At 36.3% G+C, this 21,520-nt stretch overlaps 1 protein-coding gene across 2 annotated transcripts in view; it reads left to right on the forward strand.

Annotated features, from left to right (window-relative positions):
- The first annotated feature begins 5,572 nt into the window (after positions 1-5,572).
- The window catches only part of PLSCR5 (phospholipid scramblase family member 5), a 30,135-nt gene continuing 14,187 nt past the window's right edge, over positions 5,573-21,520 (forward strand). Inside the window, exons 1-3 of one of the 2 annotated variants that reach the window (XM_077864775.1) lie at positions 5,573-5,989; positions 12,287-12,353; positions 17,869-18,032. In XM_077864775.1, coding sequence (XP_077720901.1) covers positions 12,341-12,353; positions 17,869-18,032 — 177 coding nt within the window. In that variant the 5' untranslated portion in view covers positions 5,573-5,989; positions 12,287-12,340. Of the gene's footprint in view, positions 5,990-12,175; positions 12,354-17,868; positions 18,033-21,520 lie in introns of those variants that run through there. The other variant, XM_077864776.1, reaches the window with a different exon arrangement.

Here is a 21,520-nt window from a genome sequence, read left to right on the forward strand (position 1 = left end):
TTAGAAAGAAGGTAATAGATACAGAACAAGTGATAACAAAGAAACCTAGGATAATTCTTGCATCTGAAGTGGAGACCACAACTAATGGAACAGAAAAAAATATACATTTTAAAACAAGTTTTCCTTACATAAAAGAATATATGAATGTAAGGATCAAAAGACTACATGCTTCCCAAAAAAGTGTTACAAAACAAACAACCATTTAACGTGTGATAGTCACCTTCTTGAACTGTGAGGATAAAGAAAGAATTCTTCAGTCATCTAGGCTTGGAAACCAAGGCATTTAGGAAGCAGGAAATGCCTATTGTTTTCAGACAACCACATAAATATTAAAAAAACAATAGAAGCAGAGTCTACAAAGATCTAAGGGGAAATGAAGCATAACTCATGAATGTTATACCCAGCCAATCTGTCAAGCAAGTGTAAAGACAACAGAAAGAAATTTTCAATTATGCATGAATTCAGAAAACACAATCCCATGAGCCTTTTTTGAAAACACAACATGATGACACATGTAGCCACCCATGATATAGGGAAGCTATGGTAAAGGACTAAGCATTGAAAATTTTATATATAGAATGAAAACCAAATGTTATTAAGATGCAGTTATAGAAAATAACTTTACACTTCATTATATGGACATGCTCAATATGTAAAGTTAGTCTTTAAAGAATAGAAATAGAACCTATAATTTTCAAGTCAAAAAGAGAAAAGAAACTGCTGGACTGCTGGGGGGTGGGGTGTAGGAACATTAAATACTGTGATTAGTAGAGACTTCATTTAAAAAGTGATATGTAGACAAAAATTTAAATGAGATGAGGGCCTTAACCTGCAAACACCTTGCAGAAGAATATTCTAGTTAGAATGTTTCGAGCTAAACTAAAATGATAGATTCCCAGGTATGGTCTAGGAATAGCAAGAAAGCCAGTGTGACTAAAATAGAGTGAATAAGGGAATAGAATCAGGTGTGACAATAGAGATAGACATAGCCTGAGCTAGAAATATATTTTGGAAATATATAAAAGATTTAAAGGGGTGCCTCAGTCAGTTAAGTATCTACATTTGGCTCAGGTCATGATCTCAGGGTCCAAGGATCCAGCCCCATATCAGGTGCCCTACTCAGCGGAGTCCACTTCTCCCTCTGCCCTTATCCCCTGCTCATGCATGCTCTCTCTCAAATAAAATAAAATCTCAAAAAGAAAAAAAAATAAAAGATTTAAAGCCAGGAGATTAGACAAGATTACCAAGGAAGTGAATGTATGGGGAAAAAATGATTAAGGATTCAGATTTGGAGTCCTCCAAAATAGACATTTGAAACAAGAGGTATCACTAGCAAAACAGACAGAGTTGTGATCAGCAGAAGAGAAAAAAAAAAGATAACACTAAAAGCCTCTTGAGGAAGGTCTGATCAACTGTGTCAAACGTTGCCAGTAGGTCCAGCAAAACCAGAAAAGGAGATCCAAAATTAACCGCTGGGTTTAAGAGCACAGAAACTATCTTAAGCTTTAACAAAGTTAGTTATTCGTGGAATCACTAAGGCAAAAGCCTGAGTGGAGTGGGTTGGGAGAACGTAGAAAGCAAGAAATCAGAGGCTAAAAATACGGAAATCTTCTTTGAGGAATCTTGCTACAAAGAGGAGGAACAAAATGATCTATGGCTGGTAGAGAAGTGGGTCAAAAAAAAGTTTAATATGGAAGTCATCATGAGTTTGTACATGATGTGACGAATGAAAACTTGATATAAGAGTGAGAAAGGAGGGGCACGTGGGTGGCTCAGCGGCTGAGCATCTGTCTTAGGCTCAGGGCACCATCCCAGGGTCCTGGGATTGAGTCCCACATCGGGCTCCCCACAGGGAGCCTGCTTCTCCCTCTGTCTGTGTCTCTGCTTCTCTCTGTGTGTCCCTCATTAATAAATAAATAAAATCTTTTAAAAAGAGAGATAGAAAGGAGATTAGTAGTTAAGAGTTCTTGAATTTACCAGAGAGGCTGAGATGCAGTGCATGCTTGCAGGGAGCAGCCCGGATAAATCATGTTCGGCTACATGGAGGAAGACAGCTATGTGCATGCGTGCTGTTGGCAGGCAGCTACCTGTGGCAGTGGGAATTTTTGAAAGTCATCTTCTGATTCCTCCCATTTTCCCAGTGAAGTAGGATGCAAAATCATCAGCTGAGAATAGGATAGAAGGTATTGATGCTTGTTTGAGAGAAGGTGTGAAAGAGTCATCCAAGAGAGTCAATGAAATGATAATCTGGCAACATTGAGGGCCAGTTGATTTTGAGATCATAAATAAAAAAGTGAAACTAATAAGCATTGTTTTGTGTGCTTTATATACGTTTAGGTACAGGCCTAGAGTAGAAGAGTTGAATTCAACCAGTATGTATGTATGTATGTATGTATGTATGTATGTATTTATTTATTTATTTATTTATTTATTATTTTTTATTTTTTTTACTAAAGGAGTACTATGAAGTAGGAAATGTGTATACTCAGGGGTGTAATTAAAACAATTCCCCCATGGAATTTAGGCTGGGTGAACAAGAGAATGAGGACATGAAAGGGAAACCAATGAGGGGTAGGATTGGAGGCGCTGGTGCATCAAAGGTCTGTTTCAGCAGAAATACCAGAGAGAATGAGCCGGAAATAGAGGATAGGATACATGAATTTGATATAATGGAAGGACTGCATTACCAGTTACAGAAGTATCTAAGATATACGTATAAAAGTTATATCTTTAAGGTAGAATAGGAAACAAGATTACTGGGGGAAGGCAAAAGGGCATGGCATTGTCATTTATGTGTATATTTTATTTTTCAAGTGTTAATATAAAAGTAGTATTGAAAAAGGTGACAGAGAATCTAAAATCATTGAGAAGACAAAAGCAGTATCAGTAGATACCAACAACTGAATAAACTTTGTCTTGTTTTTTTTCTTTAATAAACATTTTTGCCACTACCCACGCAGATTACTGCGTGTACATCTGGTAAATCATTTCTAAGAGCTGTATGCTATTCCACCGTGGGAATCTATCACATTTTGCTTATCTGGGTTGCCTTCAACTCTTCACTGTCATGAGTATCCCATTATGGATTTGGGGAAGAATTTCACTGAAGTACACACCTTAGTATATATCAAATATCACCAGATTACTCTCCAGTGTGGCAGCGCCAGTCTAACACCACATCAGTTAAAAATTAAAATGTTGCCAGGATCTCTCATAGGTCTATGCCTATTCACATATTTTTCTTTTCTCCCTAAAGGTAACTACAGATCTCATATTTGCTGTAACTTTTTTAAAAGTATAGTTTTAGTATCTACGTAGGCCTATTTCAAACTTTATAGAAATGGAATCACCCTAGACAAGCATCTTTCTGTGGCTTGCTTCTTTCATTCAATGGCATGATTGAAAGAAATACTCATATTGCATCCAGACAGCTGTAGTTTACTCACTTTGGTTTATGTGTAATATTTCATTATGTAAGTATGCAACTATTTACCAATTTTTTGTGTGTGAATGAACATTTTTGTTGTGTAAAGGAGGTCATCAAGAAGATGTAATCTCTGGCTAGTTCCTGAGAGATTATAGGGACTCATCCCTCATCCGTCCTTGGAATGTGCATCCTGCCTGCCCGCCCCACAAGAAGCTGCCCCAAGGACACAGTCTTGAGAGAGGAAGGTGGTGTTGAAATCATCTGGACAATATTTATGACCAAACCCAGTCAAGGCCTCTATATAAACTTAAGAACCTGGCAGAAAGGTGCAAAATCCTAGAGTAGCCCAAGACGAGCCTTGTAAGTAAATCCATTGCTTATTCAAACCACCACTTACCAATCAGAGGTGGTCTGCCTATTTGGTCTCTCCTTGACCTCTGTGGTAGGGGACCAGTTTCCCAACCCATGGTTGTTTCCAATCTGGGGTTATAATGATGGATGCTTCTATGAGTATTCTTACATATTTCTCATGACGTAGATGTGCAAGTGTTCCTTTGTGATATATACCTAGAAATGGAATTGCTAGGGCATTGAATATGTGTCTCTTCAAACATGCTGAATAATCCCAAACTTTTCTACATATTGTAGCAAAATACACACTCACTAGCAAGCATATAAGAGCTACCATTGCTGTGTCTGGCAACACTTGGTATTGTCAGTCCTTTTAGTTTTTGTCATTCTAAGAAGTGAGTAATGATATCACATGTAGTTTTTCTGTTTACTGCTGAAGTTAAGCACAGTACAGGTCTATTTGCATGATTTCATATGGTAGAAATTCTAAACATATTGCTATATTCTAAATATAAAAGTAGACCCATATTATAAGCATATTTTTGACCTGAAAATACATACACAAGAGTTCACACCAATTATTTTGGGGAAAAAACTGATATGGGAAAGAATATAACCTTTTACTTTATAATTTTCAGTATCATTTCAAAGTTTTCCATACCATGTGCTACTTTTATTTAAAAATATACAGAACATGAGAGACTCCTAACTCTGGGAAACGAACTAGGTGTGGTGAAAGGGGAGGTGGGGGGGGGGGGAGGGTGACTGGGTGGCGGGCACTGAGGGGGGCACTTGATGAGATGAGCACTGGGTGTTATTCTTTATGTTGCAAATTGAACACCAATAAAAAATAAATTTATAAATTAAAAAAACAAATAAAATAGGAAAGCTTTTGAGAAAAAAATAAAAATAAAAAAATAAAAATAAAAATATATAAATCAAAAACTGAAGTTCAAAATTATTTTAAAGCACATACTATTTAAACAAACACATAAAATGAATAAACAATCTTTCATGTGTCACCAGCCAAGTCTTTCACTTGAAATGTAGAATAGGACTTCTCATGTCCAGTACACATGTGGATACCGAGCCCTTGAAAATTGGACAGTGCCACATGTTGAAATTATATGTTTGAAATATCTGGTTAAGTAAAATATATTATTTAAGTTAACTTCCCCTGTTTCTTCTAGAAAAGTTTTAATGTAACTTCTAGAAAAGTTTGAATTACATTACCTATGTGGCTCAAAATATATTTCTATTGCACTAGAATCTACCTAGCGACTGGAGAAAAAACACGACCAAGGAGATTTCAAAAGAAAAAACAAAACTACACAAAACATAAATATACTTTAGGCAAACACAGAGTTATTTCTAGATATGCCCAGAACACAAGAGTATGCTGTATAAATCTTATTCAAATCACAACTGACGATAATTTGAAGTCAAGAGCATAATCATAATTCTCATCCATTCTTCACAGTCCATGCATCTGCTTGTAGACAAAATAATGAAAGGAGAAGGTCCAAACAAGAAATCATGTTGTTGGTGACCTCTATTCCATCATTTTTGTAGTTAACGTTCCATGAATGCCCACGACCAGTCAGGACCTGCATTGGGCACCACCATCACCAACAAAAAGAATGTACACAAATAACAAAAACAGGCCTTCTTTTTCCACTCCCATCCCATGTAGTGAAGCAACATTCTCCATGTCACACAGGACACATCCCACTCTTTTAGCCACTGCTTAGCAGAGCATGCATTTAAATGTGGTCACATTTTCTGAATGAGCTAGCCTATAAACAGCAGCAGAAGAAAACACTAAACATGCACTATTGAGCATAAATTAACTCTCGTGTACTTTGCCTATATGTTTAATGTATATTTGTTATGATAATTATCTCAGTTTCTTGGAACTATGCTCTTGGGGGGATCTGAGCTTGCAGAAGCTTATTTTCAATGCTGGGAATGCAAAGAAGATGTGCTGCAGAAAACAATTGGTGTCCTCTGGCTGGCACTGAACTGCAGCTGCCCTGGCTGTGCGGGATATGGCTGCTGTCAGTGAAAGCAGTTGTATGCAGCGCACTGCTGGGCTGGCGGCTGCAGCGACCCAAGGGTTTCGTGCAGGATTTTGGTGATGTCAGGGATGCAGGCAGATGCTGGGAGGACAAAGTGACCACAAGGAGCAAGGTGCAAGAAGCAAGGCACAAGGTAAGTATATGTAAAATAATGGTAGAAATAAAGAGATTTTCAAAATGGCAAAGTAGTTCTTGGTGGGGAGGATTGAGGTCTCTGAAGATTTTTCACATTTTTAATTCTCCTTAATCGACTTAGCAGCTTCTTTTTTTTAATTTTTTTTGACTTAGCAGCTTCTATTTCTATCTGTCTATCCATCTATCATCTATCTCTATCTCTCATCTCTGCCTCTCTATCTTCCCCCCACTTCTCTCTCAGATACACGCATAAACATACCTCTGAAAGACACCTAAATAAATAGTTGTTGATATGTCATATGTTTGTACAAGTTTTCTGCTTGTAATTTCCATCTATTTCTCTAGTAATATCCCTGGAATGAGCCAAGAACCTCTCAGAATATCACCCCCTATTTTTAGACTCTTTAAAGCAAAATACCATTAGGAACTATTAAAAGTTTACATTATGGCATAACAGATCAGGAAAATACCTGAAGATAAAGCACAATAAACACAGAATACTTCAAAGGACTCCATTCAGCTTAACTTAGTCCTACCTAAAGAAAATGTATAAGGCTAAAATTTATACAAACTAAGCTTCTGCTTCTGCCTTGGGCTTTACAATCTACTGATTATGGGACACCATTTGTCCCATGGAGTCTGTCCACAGGATTCTAAATGAGTCCTTTCCATGTCATCTTGGTAAATGGGGATCCTTCTAGATTTGTTCCAGAACCAGCTTTCTCCTACTTTCACAGATTCTTCTCTGTATCCAGAATTCTTGCCTTTTTTCCTAATCCTTTGCATCAGTATCTTTTTAAATGTGCAGAGTGAGAGGGGGTAAGAAATCCATCTTTTACTAACAGCTAGGAGGCATGATCCAGTTTACTATCCTTTTATTATTTAAGAAAAAATATCTTAATAGTTATTATAGTTATAGTTATTATTTATTATAGTTATTATTTCCCTTTTTTAAAGGAACAGAGGAAAGGAAAAATTAGACGTGTATGAAACAATGAATGATGCATTATTGATTCCAATTAGTTTCACTTTTCAGAGAGAGGATGAATTACATCATTTTATTTTCAGGAGGTTGTAACTTACTCTTAGCTTAGAAAATAAAAAGAATATTTCAATCCTGTATTATGATACTTCAGTGGAGTACACATCCCCCGAAAATGGGGGCCATATCATTACATCTGAATATACTCTATAATGCTATGCACATAGTAAAAATTTAAAACATGTTTATTGAATGAATGCATAAAGCATTGCACCAAAAGGACAGATTTGAATAAGTTAGTAAAGAAATGCACTTTAAGGGATGCCTGGGTGGCTCAGTGTTGAGCATCTGCCTTTGGCTCAGGTGTTGATCCCGGGGTCCTGGGATTGAGTTTTGCATCCAGCACCACTCAGGGAATCTGCTTCTCCCTCTGTCTACATTCTGCCTCTCTCTCTGTCTCTCATGAATAAATAAAAAAAAACTTTTTTAAAAAAGAAAGAAATGCAAAAAAAAAAAAAAGAAAGAAAGAAATGCACTATGCACTGTGATAGAAGGTTTGCAAAGTGTAGATAAATGGCTACTGACGTAGGAGGCACACATTCCTAGGAAAGGAACATCCTCAAGTTTACATTAAGGGAATGGATATTTAATAGTATAGTTATAAATCAAATAACTCTGGAAAAAAACATTTATAATAATGACATTTCTCCCTATATTTGTTTTATTTCCTTTCTTAATTTATTTATATACACCTTATCTTATTACACAACAACTTTTAGTATGGGAAATTATAAATCCAGGGATAAGATTCATGCATAGAAATGCATGCCTTATGTGCTACATGGTTGCCAAAAGTGGATTCACATTTTCGCTGACTATGCCATAAGGCTCATTTAATGAAAGGAGCTATTTTATCAATAAATTATAATCATTTAAAAACCCTTCTCCACCTATAGTAGCTAGTTTATGATCAGTTATTCATAAAATTTGCTATTATTCTTACATTATACAGAATGATAGGAATAGCTGAAAACATAAATATATACAAAAGTGTTCACATTACTTAGCCATGCTATAGTTAAAACTTCTGAATGCTGCCTTCTTTTTTTTTAAGATTTTATTTATTTGAAAGAGAGAGAGTGTAGAGTGAGAGACAGCATAAGTGGGAGGTGGGAGGGGCAGAGGGAGAGGGAGAAGCAGACTCCCCACTGAGCAGGAAGCCCAGTGGAGTGCTTGATCCCAGGAGCCTGGGATCATGACCTGAGCCCAAGACAGACACTTAACCCACTGAGCCACCCAGTCACCCCCATGGATGCTGCCTTCTTATAAATCAATATTTGGGGGTCCCTAGTTAATTCCCCACTCTATTGACCAGACCAGTGTTGGAAGGGGTATACAGAAATGGGAACACTTACCCATTACTGTTGGGTATGTAAATTGTTACAAGCACACTAGAGTTCAATTCTCCAATGATCTTCAGTGATAGCAATTTTTTAGTATTTGCTTAGTACTTGATAAATTCTGCAATGATGCTTAATAAAAATGAGAATCTTCATACTCCATAAGCCAGCATTTTCATTTCTGGATATTTACCTTCAAAAGACCACAATACATGTGCATAATAACATTGCCTTATATAATGGAAACAATTTAAATACTCATTAGAAGGACAATGGGCAAAAGTGTAATAAAATAAAATATAATAAAATGTATATGCATTATATCCATAAAATATAATAATAGGGAGCCGCTAAAAGCAAATGTAACATTATGAATTATAATGAATTTTAGAAAACACAATTTCAAGTGAATAAAATGTGTTTTGGAATTACACTTCAAAAATATTAATATAAATCAATAAAAACAAATAATTCCCTCTCATTCCATATAAATGTATATATATGATTATATATGTATACAGATATGTATATGTTTATATGTGTATATATTTAATTTTTAGGAACACATAATTTTATAGTAAAACCAAAATAACCATGAAATATTCCTGAAGCTAGTTATTCTCAATGCTTGGTCCTTGGTCCTGCCCTAGACACATTGGCTTATACCTTATTCCATTTTCCACCCTTTCCCCAGCAGATGCTGTCTGAAACATAATGCTGTTTTGATCATAACAGGGAGCTTATCTGCCACTAGACAGATTTAAATAATTTGCAGTCTCTCCTTTTGTTACTGAGAGACCCTATTTTGATGAGCCTCTTCAGACATAAGAATTTGAGTCCAGTATCTAACTATTAAATATTTAATTTGATTCCAAGGGAAAGTTTTAAACGAGGATGTAATATTGAATAAACCTCTTCAGGGAAATGTTCTAAACAAGGATGTGGATATTGAATAAACAGATCTTCGGGAAGAGCTGTGATATGTCCTCCTGCAGAAAGGCCATGGGTAGAGGGTAATTGTAGTGAAATTATGATGCAGGGTTTTTTTTTCCCATTTTCTTTTGGCTGGATCTGAAGTTGGGGGTAAAGAGGCCCTTCTTTTAGAAGGGACAAGGACAGTCAAGACCTAACATCCTGAGAAAATAAGCATGCCCAAGCAACAGAGCTGCAGAGCAGAGGCTCAGGAGAGGGTTGTACCCTGTGCAGGGGGAGGCCCGTTGACTGTTTTCTAATATTTATTTTTAAGTCTCTTTTTCTGTACTGATCCCACTGTGTTTTCAAGCCCTGGGTTTTGCCTGCTGGACACACCCACCTTGTGCCAGCTATATTTCACGGCATCACGCCAGTGGACCGGAAAGGTGTAGCCTGATGGCAAAAGGAAACTGATATTGATGCTGCTTGAAACAGCCCAGAATTTCATAGCACACAAACAGAGAGGTGGACATGAGAGTTCTGAGGGCTGAAAGGAGGTCCAGGTGCTTTCACTGAGGCAGCAGGTGCAAGGAAAGGGGGGAGGGGGATTGAGGGCAACTTGCAGCTGGAGTTGAAATGACTGACAGCAGCAACGTCAGCAGGAGAGGAGGCGAAGCCAGCTCTTGGAGCAACACCACTTGGCTGTAGGAGCACTCAGCAATAGGACACTTGAATCTCCCACGGGTCCATCAGGACAGTTTGTGAGCCTCTCTTTGAGAAAGGCTGGGAAACGGAAAGGGATGGAGGGAAGGGGAAACCTCAGGTTGGTATCTGCTGAGCCTTTGAAAAGAAAAAGCAATATTAGCACTGTCTTTGGGAGGACAGAGGGAGAAAGTTTAAAGAAAGAAATGGGCAGTTCCTACACTACACCAAGTTAAATGGCCTGGAAGTTCTCCCTTACAGGTTAAATATTGAAAGAATCCATTAGTCAGTCATATGGCCATATCCACATAGACGGATGATTGGCCTGCCAAAATACATGTTTTTTTTTAAAGATTTTATTTATTCATGAGAGACACAGAGAGAGAGGCAGAGACATAGGCAGAGGGAGAAGCAGCCTCCCTGAGGGGAGCCTGATGTGGGATTCGATCCCAAGACCCTGGGATCACGACCTGAGCCAAAGGCAGTTACTCAACCACTGAGCCACCCAGGTATCCCCCCAAATACACAATTAACTCAAAATTGGTGCTCTGTGGAAAGTCAAAATCAACAGGTCCATTATGACCATAATTTAAAATATCAGGTTTGGAACACCTGGGTGGTTCAGCGGTTGTCTGCCTTTGGCTCAGGTCGTGATCCCAGGGTCCTGGGATGAGTCCCATATTGGGCTCCATGCATGGAGCCAGCTTCTCCCTCTGCCTATGTCTCTGCCTCTCTCTGTGTCTCTCATGAATAAATAAATAAAATATTTAAAAAATGAAATATCAGGTTTGATAGTATTAATAACAATTTAGCTCCTTCAGAATAAAGTTTTTTTCAAATGCCCAAGACAAATGCTAAGAAATCCAGGAAACATAATTTAGTTAAAATGTTAATCATATTGGGGGCCTGGATGGCTCAGTCAGTTAAGCCTCCAACTCTTGATTTTGGCTCAGGTCCTCAGGGTCTTGAGATCGATCCCCTTGTCAGCTCTGTGCTCAGCAGGGAATCTGCTTGAGAATTTTCCCTCTCTCCTTCTCCCTCTGTCTCTGCCCTTCCGCCCCCTTGAACACACACACGTTCAATTGCTCTCGCATTCTCTCTCTCTCTCTAAATAAGTAAATATTTTTTTAAAATGCTAGTCATATTATTCACCTTTTCTGCAAATGACATCAGCTAATGGTAGTTCTTCAACCCCAAATACTTCAAAACAAAAGCAACAATAAAAAGAAATATCTCAAAAAAAAAAAAAAAGAAAAGAAATATCTCTTTGCCAAATAAGAACATAAACTTTTGACTATCAACAACAACCTGTGAGGCTGACTTTATAATAATTTTTCATTATGCTCTATGGCTTATTAGGCCACTTAACTATTTTTAGAAGACAGACAATGTTGCTTATAATGCAGTATGTCTTGCAAGTTCAACCTTTGCAAATCATGCCATCCAGGGCAATTGACTTGGGGAGCGAAATCTCCATGGTCACCTGGTCACCTGCATTTAGAAAGATGAGCTATCTAGTCAAGGTGACAGTGCCTTCTCTTCCCCCTCAGTATGCAATGCAGTTAAATATCACCTGTATGTTCTCATTAACTTTGCAAGATTATTGAATGTTTGTATTTTCATATGTCTGTGATTCATCAAATTCAATTAAAAACGAAACTATAGATTTATTTGTTACATAAATAGTAAGGAATAATTCTTGCTCCTTTGCTTTTGGGGGAGAGAATGCGAAGAAATCTCAAAAGAAGAATAACATTGAAGTTTGAACATTTTTGCATGGGCGCTGGGTTTTATGCTATATGTTGTCAAATCAAACTCCAATAAAAATATATACAAAAAATAAAATAAAATAAATAAAATTAAAATTTTGAACATTTTCAAAATATAAAATATTGTATTTAGAACTGTCAGAAACTTACACAGGACAGAATAATGTATCATAGACTCTGACACAGAAGATCTGAGCATTTCTGATGTAATAGCAAATGCAAAGGTATATATTCCAAGAAATAAAAAACAATAAGTGAAAACAAGACTCTTAAAATGAGTGTTGCATATTTTCCTTTCCTGTTTTTATTATCTCTAAATTGTTCCTTCAGCTACCAAGAGAGAGGATGCTTTGAGTAGTGTTTACCTTTGGTGATAGCTTCGTCTCCCCCTGTTGTCCAAAGTGATAAAATACATCACTCTGGAAACAGTAAGGCACTCCCTTCCTCTGTTATTTGTAAGCTGACATGAAGTAGACAGACACCTTCTGAAGTTTTATGCATGCTGTGTTTTTTCTCCTTGCTGCAACAAGAAAAGCCTGTTCTTTTAACCTGGCTGCCTTTGAAGAAGTGACTCAGACATCTTCATGGCCTCTAAAGGTAAGAGTAAATATAGCCAGCTAATAAATTTGTCCTTATTTATGACTAAAAATATTCAGTGGTAGGGATGTTACAATCAGTGAGATTGATATTTTAAAACCTGTCATTTATCACTTTTTGAACACTGGAATTTTTAACTTCAAGGGACTGTTCCATTAAATTAAAAAAAAAACTATCTGATTGAATGTAAAAGTTAAGATATAAACAATGTTTTAGTTATCATGAATATAAATATAGTGAATTAATAAGAAAAGCTGCATAGCAGAATTTAGAAGGGCAATATTTAATGCCAAACACAAGGACAGGTTGATATTCCAAGTTTAAAGGGATTTAAAGAAAACTTTTCACGCATAAGTTAAATAGTGTTAAAGGATAGCTCAGTCTTTTAAATTTGTTTAAAATGTGTGTACATCCATTTATCATAAAGAATTCAATGTTTTATTGATAAATTTTAATAAACTTAATAGACTAGAAGTAAATATTGTTGAATTACGAAGCAAAAAACTTCCAAAACTTCTTTGATAGTAAATTATATATATAAAAAAGCAAACAGAAAATAAGTAATTTAAATAAGCAGATTAATAAGGGAGTTTGTGGCAGGGGGACTGGGAATTTATCCCTCAAATTTGTGAAACTGCATAAATATCATTAGTACTCTCTTCTCTCTTACTTTAAAAAATTTCTAAAAAGACCAGAGATATGGTTGTTTTTGAAAGTAATGGGTTTCAGTCTCACTAAAAACACTTGTGAAATTATATAAAAATGAAATTATAATGTGTTTCTTTCCATTATCAGACCAAACCATTAAACTCTAGCCTATAATAAAAAGTTTTAGCATGCAGAATTATGATTAGTATAATTGGTGGAAACCTTTTAACCTAATTACAAATAGGATAATAGAGTCTACCAATTTAAAATATCCTAAATTAAATTAATGAAACATTCAAAGAAGCATGTAGGCTTATTTGCTTTCTTTATCAAAACACACTTTTGGATGTGATTTAATATGGAACAAAGGAGATAATCTTCATTTTTTTTCTTCAACATTTAATGTACACCAGTCCCTGAGTGTCACTGGCAAAGCTCAAACCAATTGTAAAATATATACATGAAACAACAAAATCATGAATTTTAATATATGTGTGCCTCATTTTTACATTTGAAGGCGAACAAAAAAATCTTGACAAGTCTTTTCTTTCATTTAAGACTGACACTAACACTTAATCCAAAACACTTCAACACTTTATAAGAGTTACAGCAACAACTGTAGCCTGTAAGGTAAAGAGTTGCCGAGTATGTGAAATATTTATAAGCTAGTTATACATTTTTAAAAGAGTAGATAGAAATTCAAAGCCAGATAGAAATTCAAAGGAGTTCCTTCTTTATCTGGTGGTCTGAGTCTTTGAAGAAACTTGTGACTGGAAAGCAATAGTGAGATCAAAATATGATTAATCTACCAAAAAGGCAGTGATGTTCAGTAATGATAAAGAGTTACTAAACTTAGAGGCAAAACTTCAGGTGGAAAATTAATACTACTGCAACCTACTCAAATTATTTAGTGAGCAAAACATCTGTTAGAGACTCTATTCTATTTAGAGGAAATGAAAATGAAGCTTCCTTTGGAATGAGAAGTCTGATTTGAGAGGCAAGTCAGATTATCATCATTATTTACCTAAAATATTCTTGTACACCGTTTTCCTCAAATATGTTGCAGGACATTATTCACAACATCATGAAAGTCCTCTGGTCCATGAATATGTTGATAATTATTATTTTCCCAAGGAATACAGGACAATTGGATATTTCACACATTTTGTCGGCAGTTTAGGCACACAGCACCACTAAACCAAAGGACAGTCTGAATACTGGATGCCATTAGAACTGAAGAAATATTTGTGTGGTCTGGGCTCTCCTGATTTAGTATAAATAAACATAATTTAAGAACAAGTTTGTCAAAAAAACAAAAAAAAGTTGGTCCCAAATTTTAAGTTCAAGAAAGACAGAAGTTTCCAGGATGATCTAAACTGAACAGCAGCTATCTTTAAAATCTGCTCCAATATACTGAAATCTCAGAAAAGAAAGCAAGTGGGGGGCACCTGGGTGGCTCAGTGGTTGAGCGTCTGCCTTTGGCTCAGATCGTGATCCTGGGGTCCTGGGATCGAATCCCACATGGGCTCCCTGCGGGGATCCTGCTTCTCCTCTGCCTATGTCTCTGCTTCTGTGTCTCTCATGAATAAATAAATAAAATAAAATAATAAATAAAATCAGAAGAAAGAAAGAAGAAAGAAAGAAAGAAAGAAAGAAAGAAAGAAAGAAAGAAAGAAAGAAAGAAAGAAAGAAATCAAGTGATATCACAATGACGGTACCAAGAGTTTCCAACTGAGACTCTATTCCAACTTTCAACATGATCTGTCCTGTGTCCCAAATGCATCACTGCTTCTGGACCTGCTGTGAGGTCTAAGGACCCAAAGACCTGGGTCTGGAATGTAGAGCCACTCACAAGACACTCAATAATCTGCACTTTGTAATGGCAAACATAGCTTACAAAAGATAATTAGAGTAATTTGCTAATGTTTCTAATAATAAAATTGACAAGAGAATCTAATAATCTTCTGCTGGTTTTTATTAGAAATTGATCCTTATATGTGTTTTAATTGAAAGATAACATGTATAAAATGCATAAAGAACACCAAACTTAAGTTCATGATTTTTTAAATAAGGTTGCACTTGTATAATTACCATAAAATTACGATATAGAACATTTCCAGCCCCTCATAAAGTTCCCTTTTTGGTCAATAGTGACACACCTTCATACCCAGGATGAACTTCTAGCATAACATTTTATCATTACGAACTAGTTTTCCCTAGGTCATAATTTTGCCCCTATCTTTCTCTGAAAGTCCATGACAGCAGTGCTTTTGGCACTAAACTGAAGAAAGGATTGTTCTGCGTTATTATTTCTAGTTGATGTTGCCGTATTGGTCATTACCTTCTCTCCCAAATCAGACATGGTCTTACACAGTCTTTCTCCCCAGTTTACTGCCTGAGGTTCCATTCAGGCCACCTTCTCCAGAGCAAGAGGAGTACCTAAGCCTATGTGCTTTTTGCCTGCCCTGATCTGAGAGGTTCAGGATGGGGCCTGTGGAAGCAAATTGCTATAATATTATTGGTATGAAGCTCTATTTTATTTGTTTATTTTCTAAAGATTTGCTTGCTTTTATTAAAAAGAGGGGCGGGGGAGGGCAAAGGGAGAGACAAGCAGATTCCCCACCGAGCAGAGTCCAGGCTTGGTGCTTGATCCCAGGACCCTGAGATCATGACCCAAGCTGAAATCAGGAGTCAGCAGCTTAACCACCTGAGCGACCCAGGTGCTCATATATAGAGCTCTATTTTAATGAGATCAAATGACAAGTGTGTTTCCATATGGTCCTAACACAACCATGTCCAAATTCTAAATGTCACAGACCAGTACCAACTTAAACACCTATTGTCATCTATTCTTACAACCTGAAGGTTAAGTAAATAAATGAATCACCTGGCAACTGTTTTTCATTAACACCACACGTATACACAAACTTAATGAATTACTGCAAATAGTTTGTCAATGTCCAAAGGACCAATCCTTGGGAGCCATGTATTCTTCACCAGTTTATTTTATTTTATTTTATTTTTTAATCCTTCTCCAAGAACTCATTCAGGCTTTGCTTGAATTATCTTAATAGTGGGGAATTTACTATCTCCAAAGGAAACTCAGACCTTTCTTCAAATTTATTTTTTAGAGATTTAAAAGATTCTGAAAAATACACCCTCACATACACACAACTTACATGAACTCAGGAGAGACCAAGAGACCATTCTAATCTACTATGAATTATATGGATATCACTCCAACTTTAGTTTATATACAGTGAGAATACTTATTTAAATCTGTGTGCAGATTTCAATCTGTTATAAACTTCCTATTGGCAACTGTTTTCCTTGCCCTCCCCATTCATATGTCTTCAGAATAGTATGAATTATGTTTTCATAATGCCCCCTCTAATATTTGAAAATACCTATCACGAAACTTGATCCATACCTACGCTCAATCTAAGACAGCATAGTGTTTTCAAACTAAATGAATGCAAATGTGAGGACTCAAATAATTATGGATTAATAAGGATGAGGCATAAAAACTCTGATAGTCTTTGAAAAAAAATGGTATCTAAGGAAGGGAGAGGGAGAAATCTAAATGGCAATCATGTGAAAAGAAAAAGGAAAAATAACAGTAGAAAGGCAGTAATTTATATTTTTTAAAAAGAAGATTTTTTTCATGCATAATTACATCTTATGCATGATACTACACACGGTCCAGACTAATGCAGGATAAATAGCGAATCTCTAAATTTTAACCTAACCAATCACTGAAACAGTAACATTTTTACCTGGCAATACTATAGAAAACAGGTGATTCTCTTTAAAAAAATCAATGCTAGACATTATAGACTTCTGTAATCACTTTATCTTTTGTAATATTGGGTAAACTACAAAGGGATTCATGCTGTCAAAAATGTTTGGATGCTTTTATACAAAATACTGAGAAATCAAAGCTTCATTAGATATTATACTGCCCTTATGCTCATAGATTAGTTTGAATATTTTCACAGTATATAGAATTAAGCCATGAGTTCCCAAAGTACATGGTCAGAGCAGCAGCATTAGGTCATCTGGGAACTTAATGGATATGCAAATTCTCAAGTCTCACCCCTACCCCAACTCCTGAAGCAGAAACCCAGGAATCTGTGTTTTAACAAGCCCTCCAGGTGCTTCTGGTATGGCCTGAAGAGTAAGGACCACTGAATTAAAACTAGTCATAGCAGTAGGACTGATAAAAAGAGACAAAATAGGGATCCCTGGGTGGCGCAGTGGTTTAGCGCCTGCCTTTGGCCCAGGGCGCGATTCTGGAGACCCGGGATCGAATCCCACGTCAGGCTCCCGGTGCATGGAGCCTGCTTCTCCCTCTGCCTGTGTCTCTGCCTCTCTCTCTCTCTCTCTCTGTGACTATCATAAATAAATAAAAATTAAAAAATAAAAATAAAAAGAGACAAAATATCCTCAGCAAATACAAGGTACCTTCATAATATTTGAGAAAGGGAGAATATGCCTTGAAACGCATAATTATGACTCAAAACTGATGTCTAAGTTTATCCTTTTATGAGTAGAGAATATCTAGTTCCTTTTACTATTTCTTTTCCTTTTGGAGTTTATCATTTTTTAGCTCCTTGAACAGGAGTTTAACTTGCCTTCAGAAAATATATTTATGGAATCATTTTTCTTGCCCAATTATCCATCTTCTCACAACTACTACTAGCCATCTTTTGCCTTCCTTATTCTCTGGCTTAGGGTTAAGGGATGGCAATAGGGAAAATGCAGGAGATCATTGACTCTCTGAATTCAGGCGTAACAAATACCGTGAGAAAAACTCAATGAAACGGCCTAAATTTAAATATGGGCTGAGATTTTCATTCTCTTTCAGATGCACAGAACCAAAGAAGTAGAGACTTGCCTGGCTTTCTTCCTGGAGCTCCAGACCCTGACCGCAGCTTTCACATCTCACTTCCCAACCCAGGGAACCAAGTGTGGCAGCCAGCTCTCCCTCTGCCAGGCAGTCTCCCTCCTGGTCTAGAATATTTAAGTCAGGTGTTTTTATCTCTCTATTTCTACACACGCTCGCCCCTTAAAATGAATACAGATTTGGTTTCTTGCTTTTCAACCAAGGTTGAAGGACTTCAGCAAACCACTTATTGAAGTGAGAAAAGCACTGTAAATCATGAAATTATGATAAAAAAGTCTCTATTATTTGGAAAGAAACTTGTTCTCTTTTATTCCCACTTCTATTTTCCTTATTTATTTGGCAGAGTATGACACTAAACATTTTTGATGGAGCTGTTTAGCACATTTATCCTCCTTCTGCTCATTGCTCAAGATATAAGCAAATGCATCCTCAAGGAATTGTCTAACATGTCTAGTCACCTACAGCTATTTAATTAAAGGATATTTATTGAGTACTCACTATCATTAAGACATATAACAAGCATAAAACCTAGTCCCTCTAACCCAAACATTCTGCAACTTAATTGGCATGCAAAAAATGTTGACAAACAGTGCAAGGCTATGTACCAAAGCCAGATAAACACACAATTGTAATGTGTGCAGGTGCGTAGAGGAGAGAGAGGTTGTTAAGGATCTAAGTACTCAGGAGAGACTTCCGTAATGATCTGAGAATTCAGCGTCTTCAACTGAATCTCAAAAGGTAGCTATAAATCCAAGGGAAAGCAAGGTACCAAGTCAACCTCATTGTCTTTGATACTGTTGCATCTCCAAGCTGATTTGCTTAAAAGATCATATTGGTATTAGATATAGTCATTGGAGGGTGAGCAGTGATTCAAGCCTTATAACAAATCAATCAAGAAATATTATCATCTGAACCATGTGGCACATAAAGAGCAAATATATATACATATATATGTATTATATGTATAATACATATATATAACATAGTTGTTGCTTTTGTATTTTATCCTGCAAAAGATTAGAAATACACTAATATTGAGATGTCAGCACATCTGCTGCAATTTGCAGCTTGTTTGGCATTCTTTCAAACTATAAAGTCTATCTCCTTTATCAAAATCAAATCTCTGTGTTAATTCCCTTAAGGTACAAGAGATTTTCTGTTATGCCTGATAGGGTTTAAGCTGCATGCAGCATATGTTCCTGGGAAAATGTTTATAATGGCAGATGCCTTCTCCAGAAACCCACTGGCAGACAAATATACTTCAGAGACTGGCGAGCTCAGGGAGATATGTAAAAGAGCTGGAAAAGCTAACCTACCATCTTCCATCTGCAGAAAGGATCAGCTGTAATAGCTGACTAGAGTTGATTAACTGCTGCAAGCTGTTTGGGAATGTTGTCAGACAAGGTTTTGCCAAGTATAAAAGTGATATACCAGTGCCAGAGGGCTGAGGTTTGATGATCACATATGGTCATCACATATTCTTCTTCCATCCACGAATGATGACACACCCGGAGCCAGATGCTTGACGTGAATACATTTTTTGTTTTGCATTCCATAAATAGAGATATGAACCGACTGGCTTCAGTTCTAAAATGAAGCCAATTTTCCAGACATATACCTTTGGTAATCTCTTTCAGAAAAATAAAAATATGCCACAAATTTGTGACTCTTTTACTTCAAAGGGAAAGGTAATTTATTCACCATAGACTAAAAGAACACTTGCTTGCTCTAAAGCAGTGTACTTATAGCAGGATAAACGAGCATTTTAAAATGTCTTACACCACAAGTCTGTAGGAGATACACATAAAGTGCATTTTTAGGTGTTAATTTTTTCCTAAAAACCATAAGAATTAAATAAAATCATGAACATCTGAAAACAGTACATTCTTCAATAAACAGGAAAATATACAAAATACACAAAATCCTTCTAAATTAAAAAAGTCAAAGTAAAAATTTAAAAATTCATCTATTCTCCTTTAATGAAGTCCATCCAATGACTAATGAAAATCTTGTTCCCATTAACAATTTGAAAATGTTCAGTTATGTAACATGTAAATGCACATATGCATATGTATACATATGTGGATATGTGCATATATTTGCCTGTGCAATATACATATATGGATGTGTGTGCGTACACATTTAGGTTGTTCATGTAGAGCTAAACCTAAGAATAAACTAGGTTTTTCTCTCTGGATTAACATGTTCATTATAATCAATATCATTTTATCCTATTAGTGTCAAAGGATAATTATAATTTAGTCACCCAGAGGTAAGAGTAGTGAGTTCAAGTCTACAAAGATATATGCATAGATCAAATATATTTTGAAGTACATATATTAAATGGAATCACTGATATCTGTAAACCTGATAAGTTATACATGAGAATTTATTCTTAAGCTATATATGCAAAGCTGTCATTAGATTTCCATTCTATGGTTTTCATACTTGAGTTCTTTACTTGCCCTAACACCTGATTATATGATCTGGTATGTTTAAAGTTTCCAACAATTCCTAGCCCCTCAATTAATAGCAAAGGGTGGAAGGGGCTCCTTTGAACCATAGTTTATAAGTGGCCCAGGACTACTTAATGGAAACTGCAAGAACAAAACAAGACCCTCAAATCCAAGGGGATTGCCCACAGAGATAGATCAAATCAAATATTATCACAGAGGTTGGGGTGTGTATAAGGGGGAGAGAAAATAGGAAGAAAAGCTACTCAGAAGTTCCACAGTATCACTTTAAGAATTGTTTATCCCAGTTCGTAAGATTAGTTTAGCGATGCCAATACAAGAGAGTAGAACCCATGTCAGAATTGGTTGCAGGTAGTCCGATCTGGGTTTAAAATCCCAGCCTGCCCATTGACAAACTCTGCAATCCCAGGCAAACTACTTTATCTCTCTGGGATTGTTTCTTCACAATGTAACGATGTCTACCCTCTGAGTTTTGGGGAGGATTAAATCAAACACTATGTCAAAATATCTACCCCAGTGACTACCTCATGTTAGCCACTATTAAACACCTGCTATTGTTAGAAAGCAGAGGGTTACAACTTCCCTTTCCAACATGGAGTGGATTTCAATTGACAGTCTCTAAATGTCAAGACTAAAACTTGATCTGTAGCACTAACATGAAGTTCCCAGACTCCAACCTCAGTCTTGCCCTCATAGTTCTTCTCTGCCCCTAGTTACCACGAAGGGAACCACAGCTAGATAATGGCAGATAACCTTTGTGACTTCTCGCTTCTCTTCATCCTCCATTTTCCTCAAAAGAGAACAGAACTAACAATAGGACACGACAAAAGACTGATTTTAATATTTTAAAAATTTCCATTATTGTTGGAATAGGTTTTAGAATATCTTAAATCACTAATTATTTATGGAAAATACTTTCTGTGACCTTAAAAAAAAAAAGAAGCCACATGCACTCTCTTACCAATAATAAGATTTAAATAGAGGACGTGACATTAGTTTTACTGGCATCTCAGGATAAGCAAGGAGAATGTAGGAAATAATGTAACTTCAAATTTTCCAGGTTTGTGATGCCCAATCAATACCTAATATTACTAATATTTCAGTTTGTTACCAGTAAGTTTATTAATGAAGGAGGACTA

The sequence above is a fragment of the Canis aureus genome, chromosome 22 (genome assembly GCF_053574225.1).
Source record: "Canis aureus isolate CA01 chromosome 22, VMU_Caureus_v.1.0, whole genome shotgun sequence".
Taxonomy (NCBI): Eukaryota; Metazoa; Chordata; class Mammalia; order Carnivora; family Canidae; genus Canis; species Canis aureus.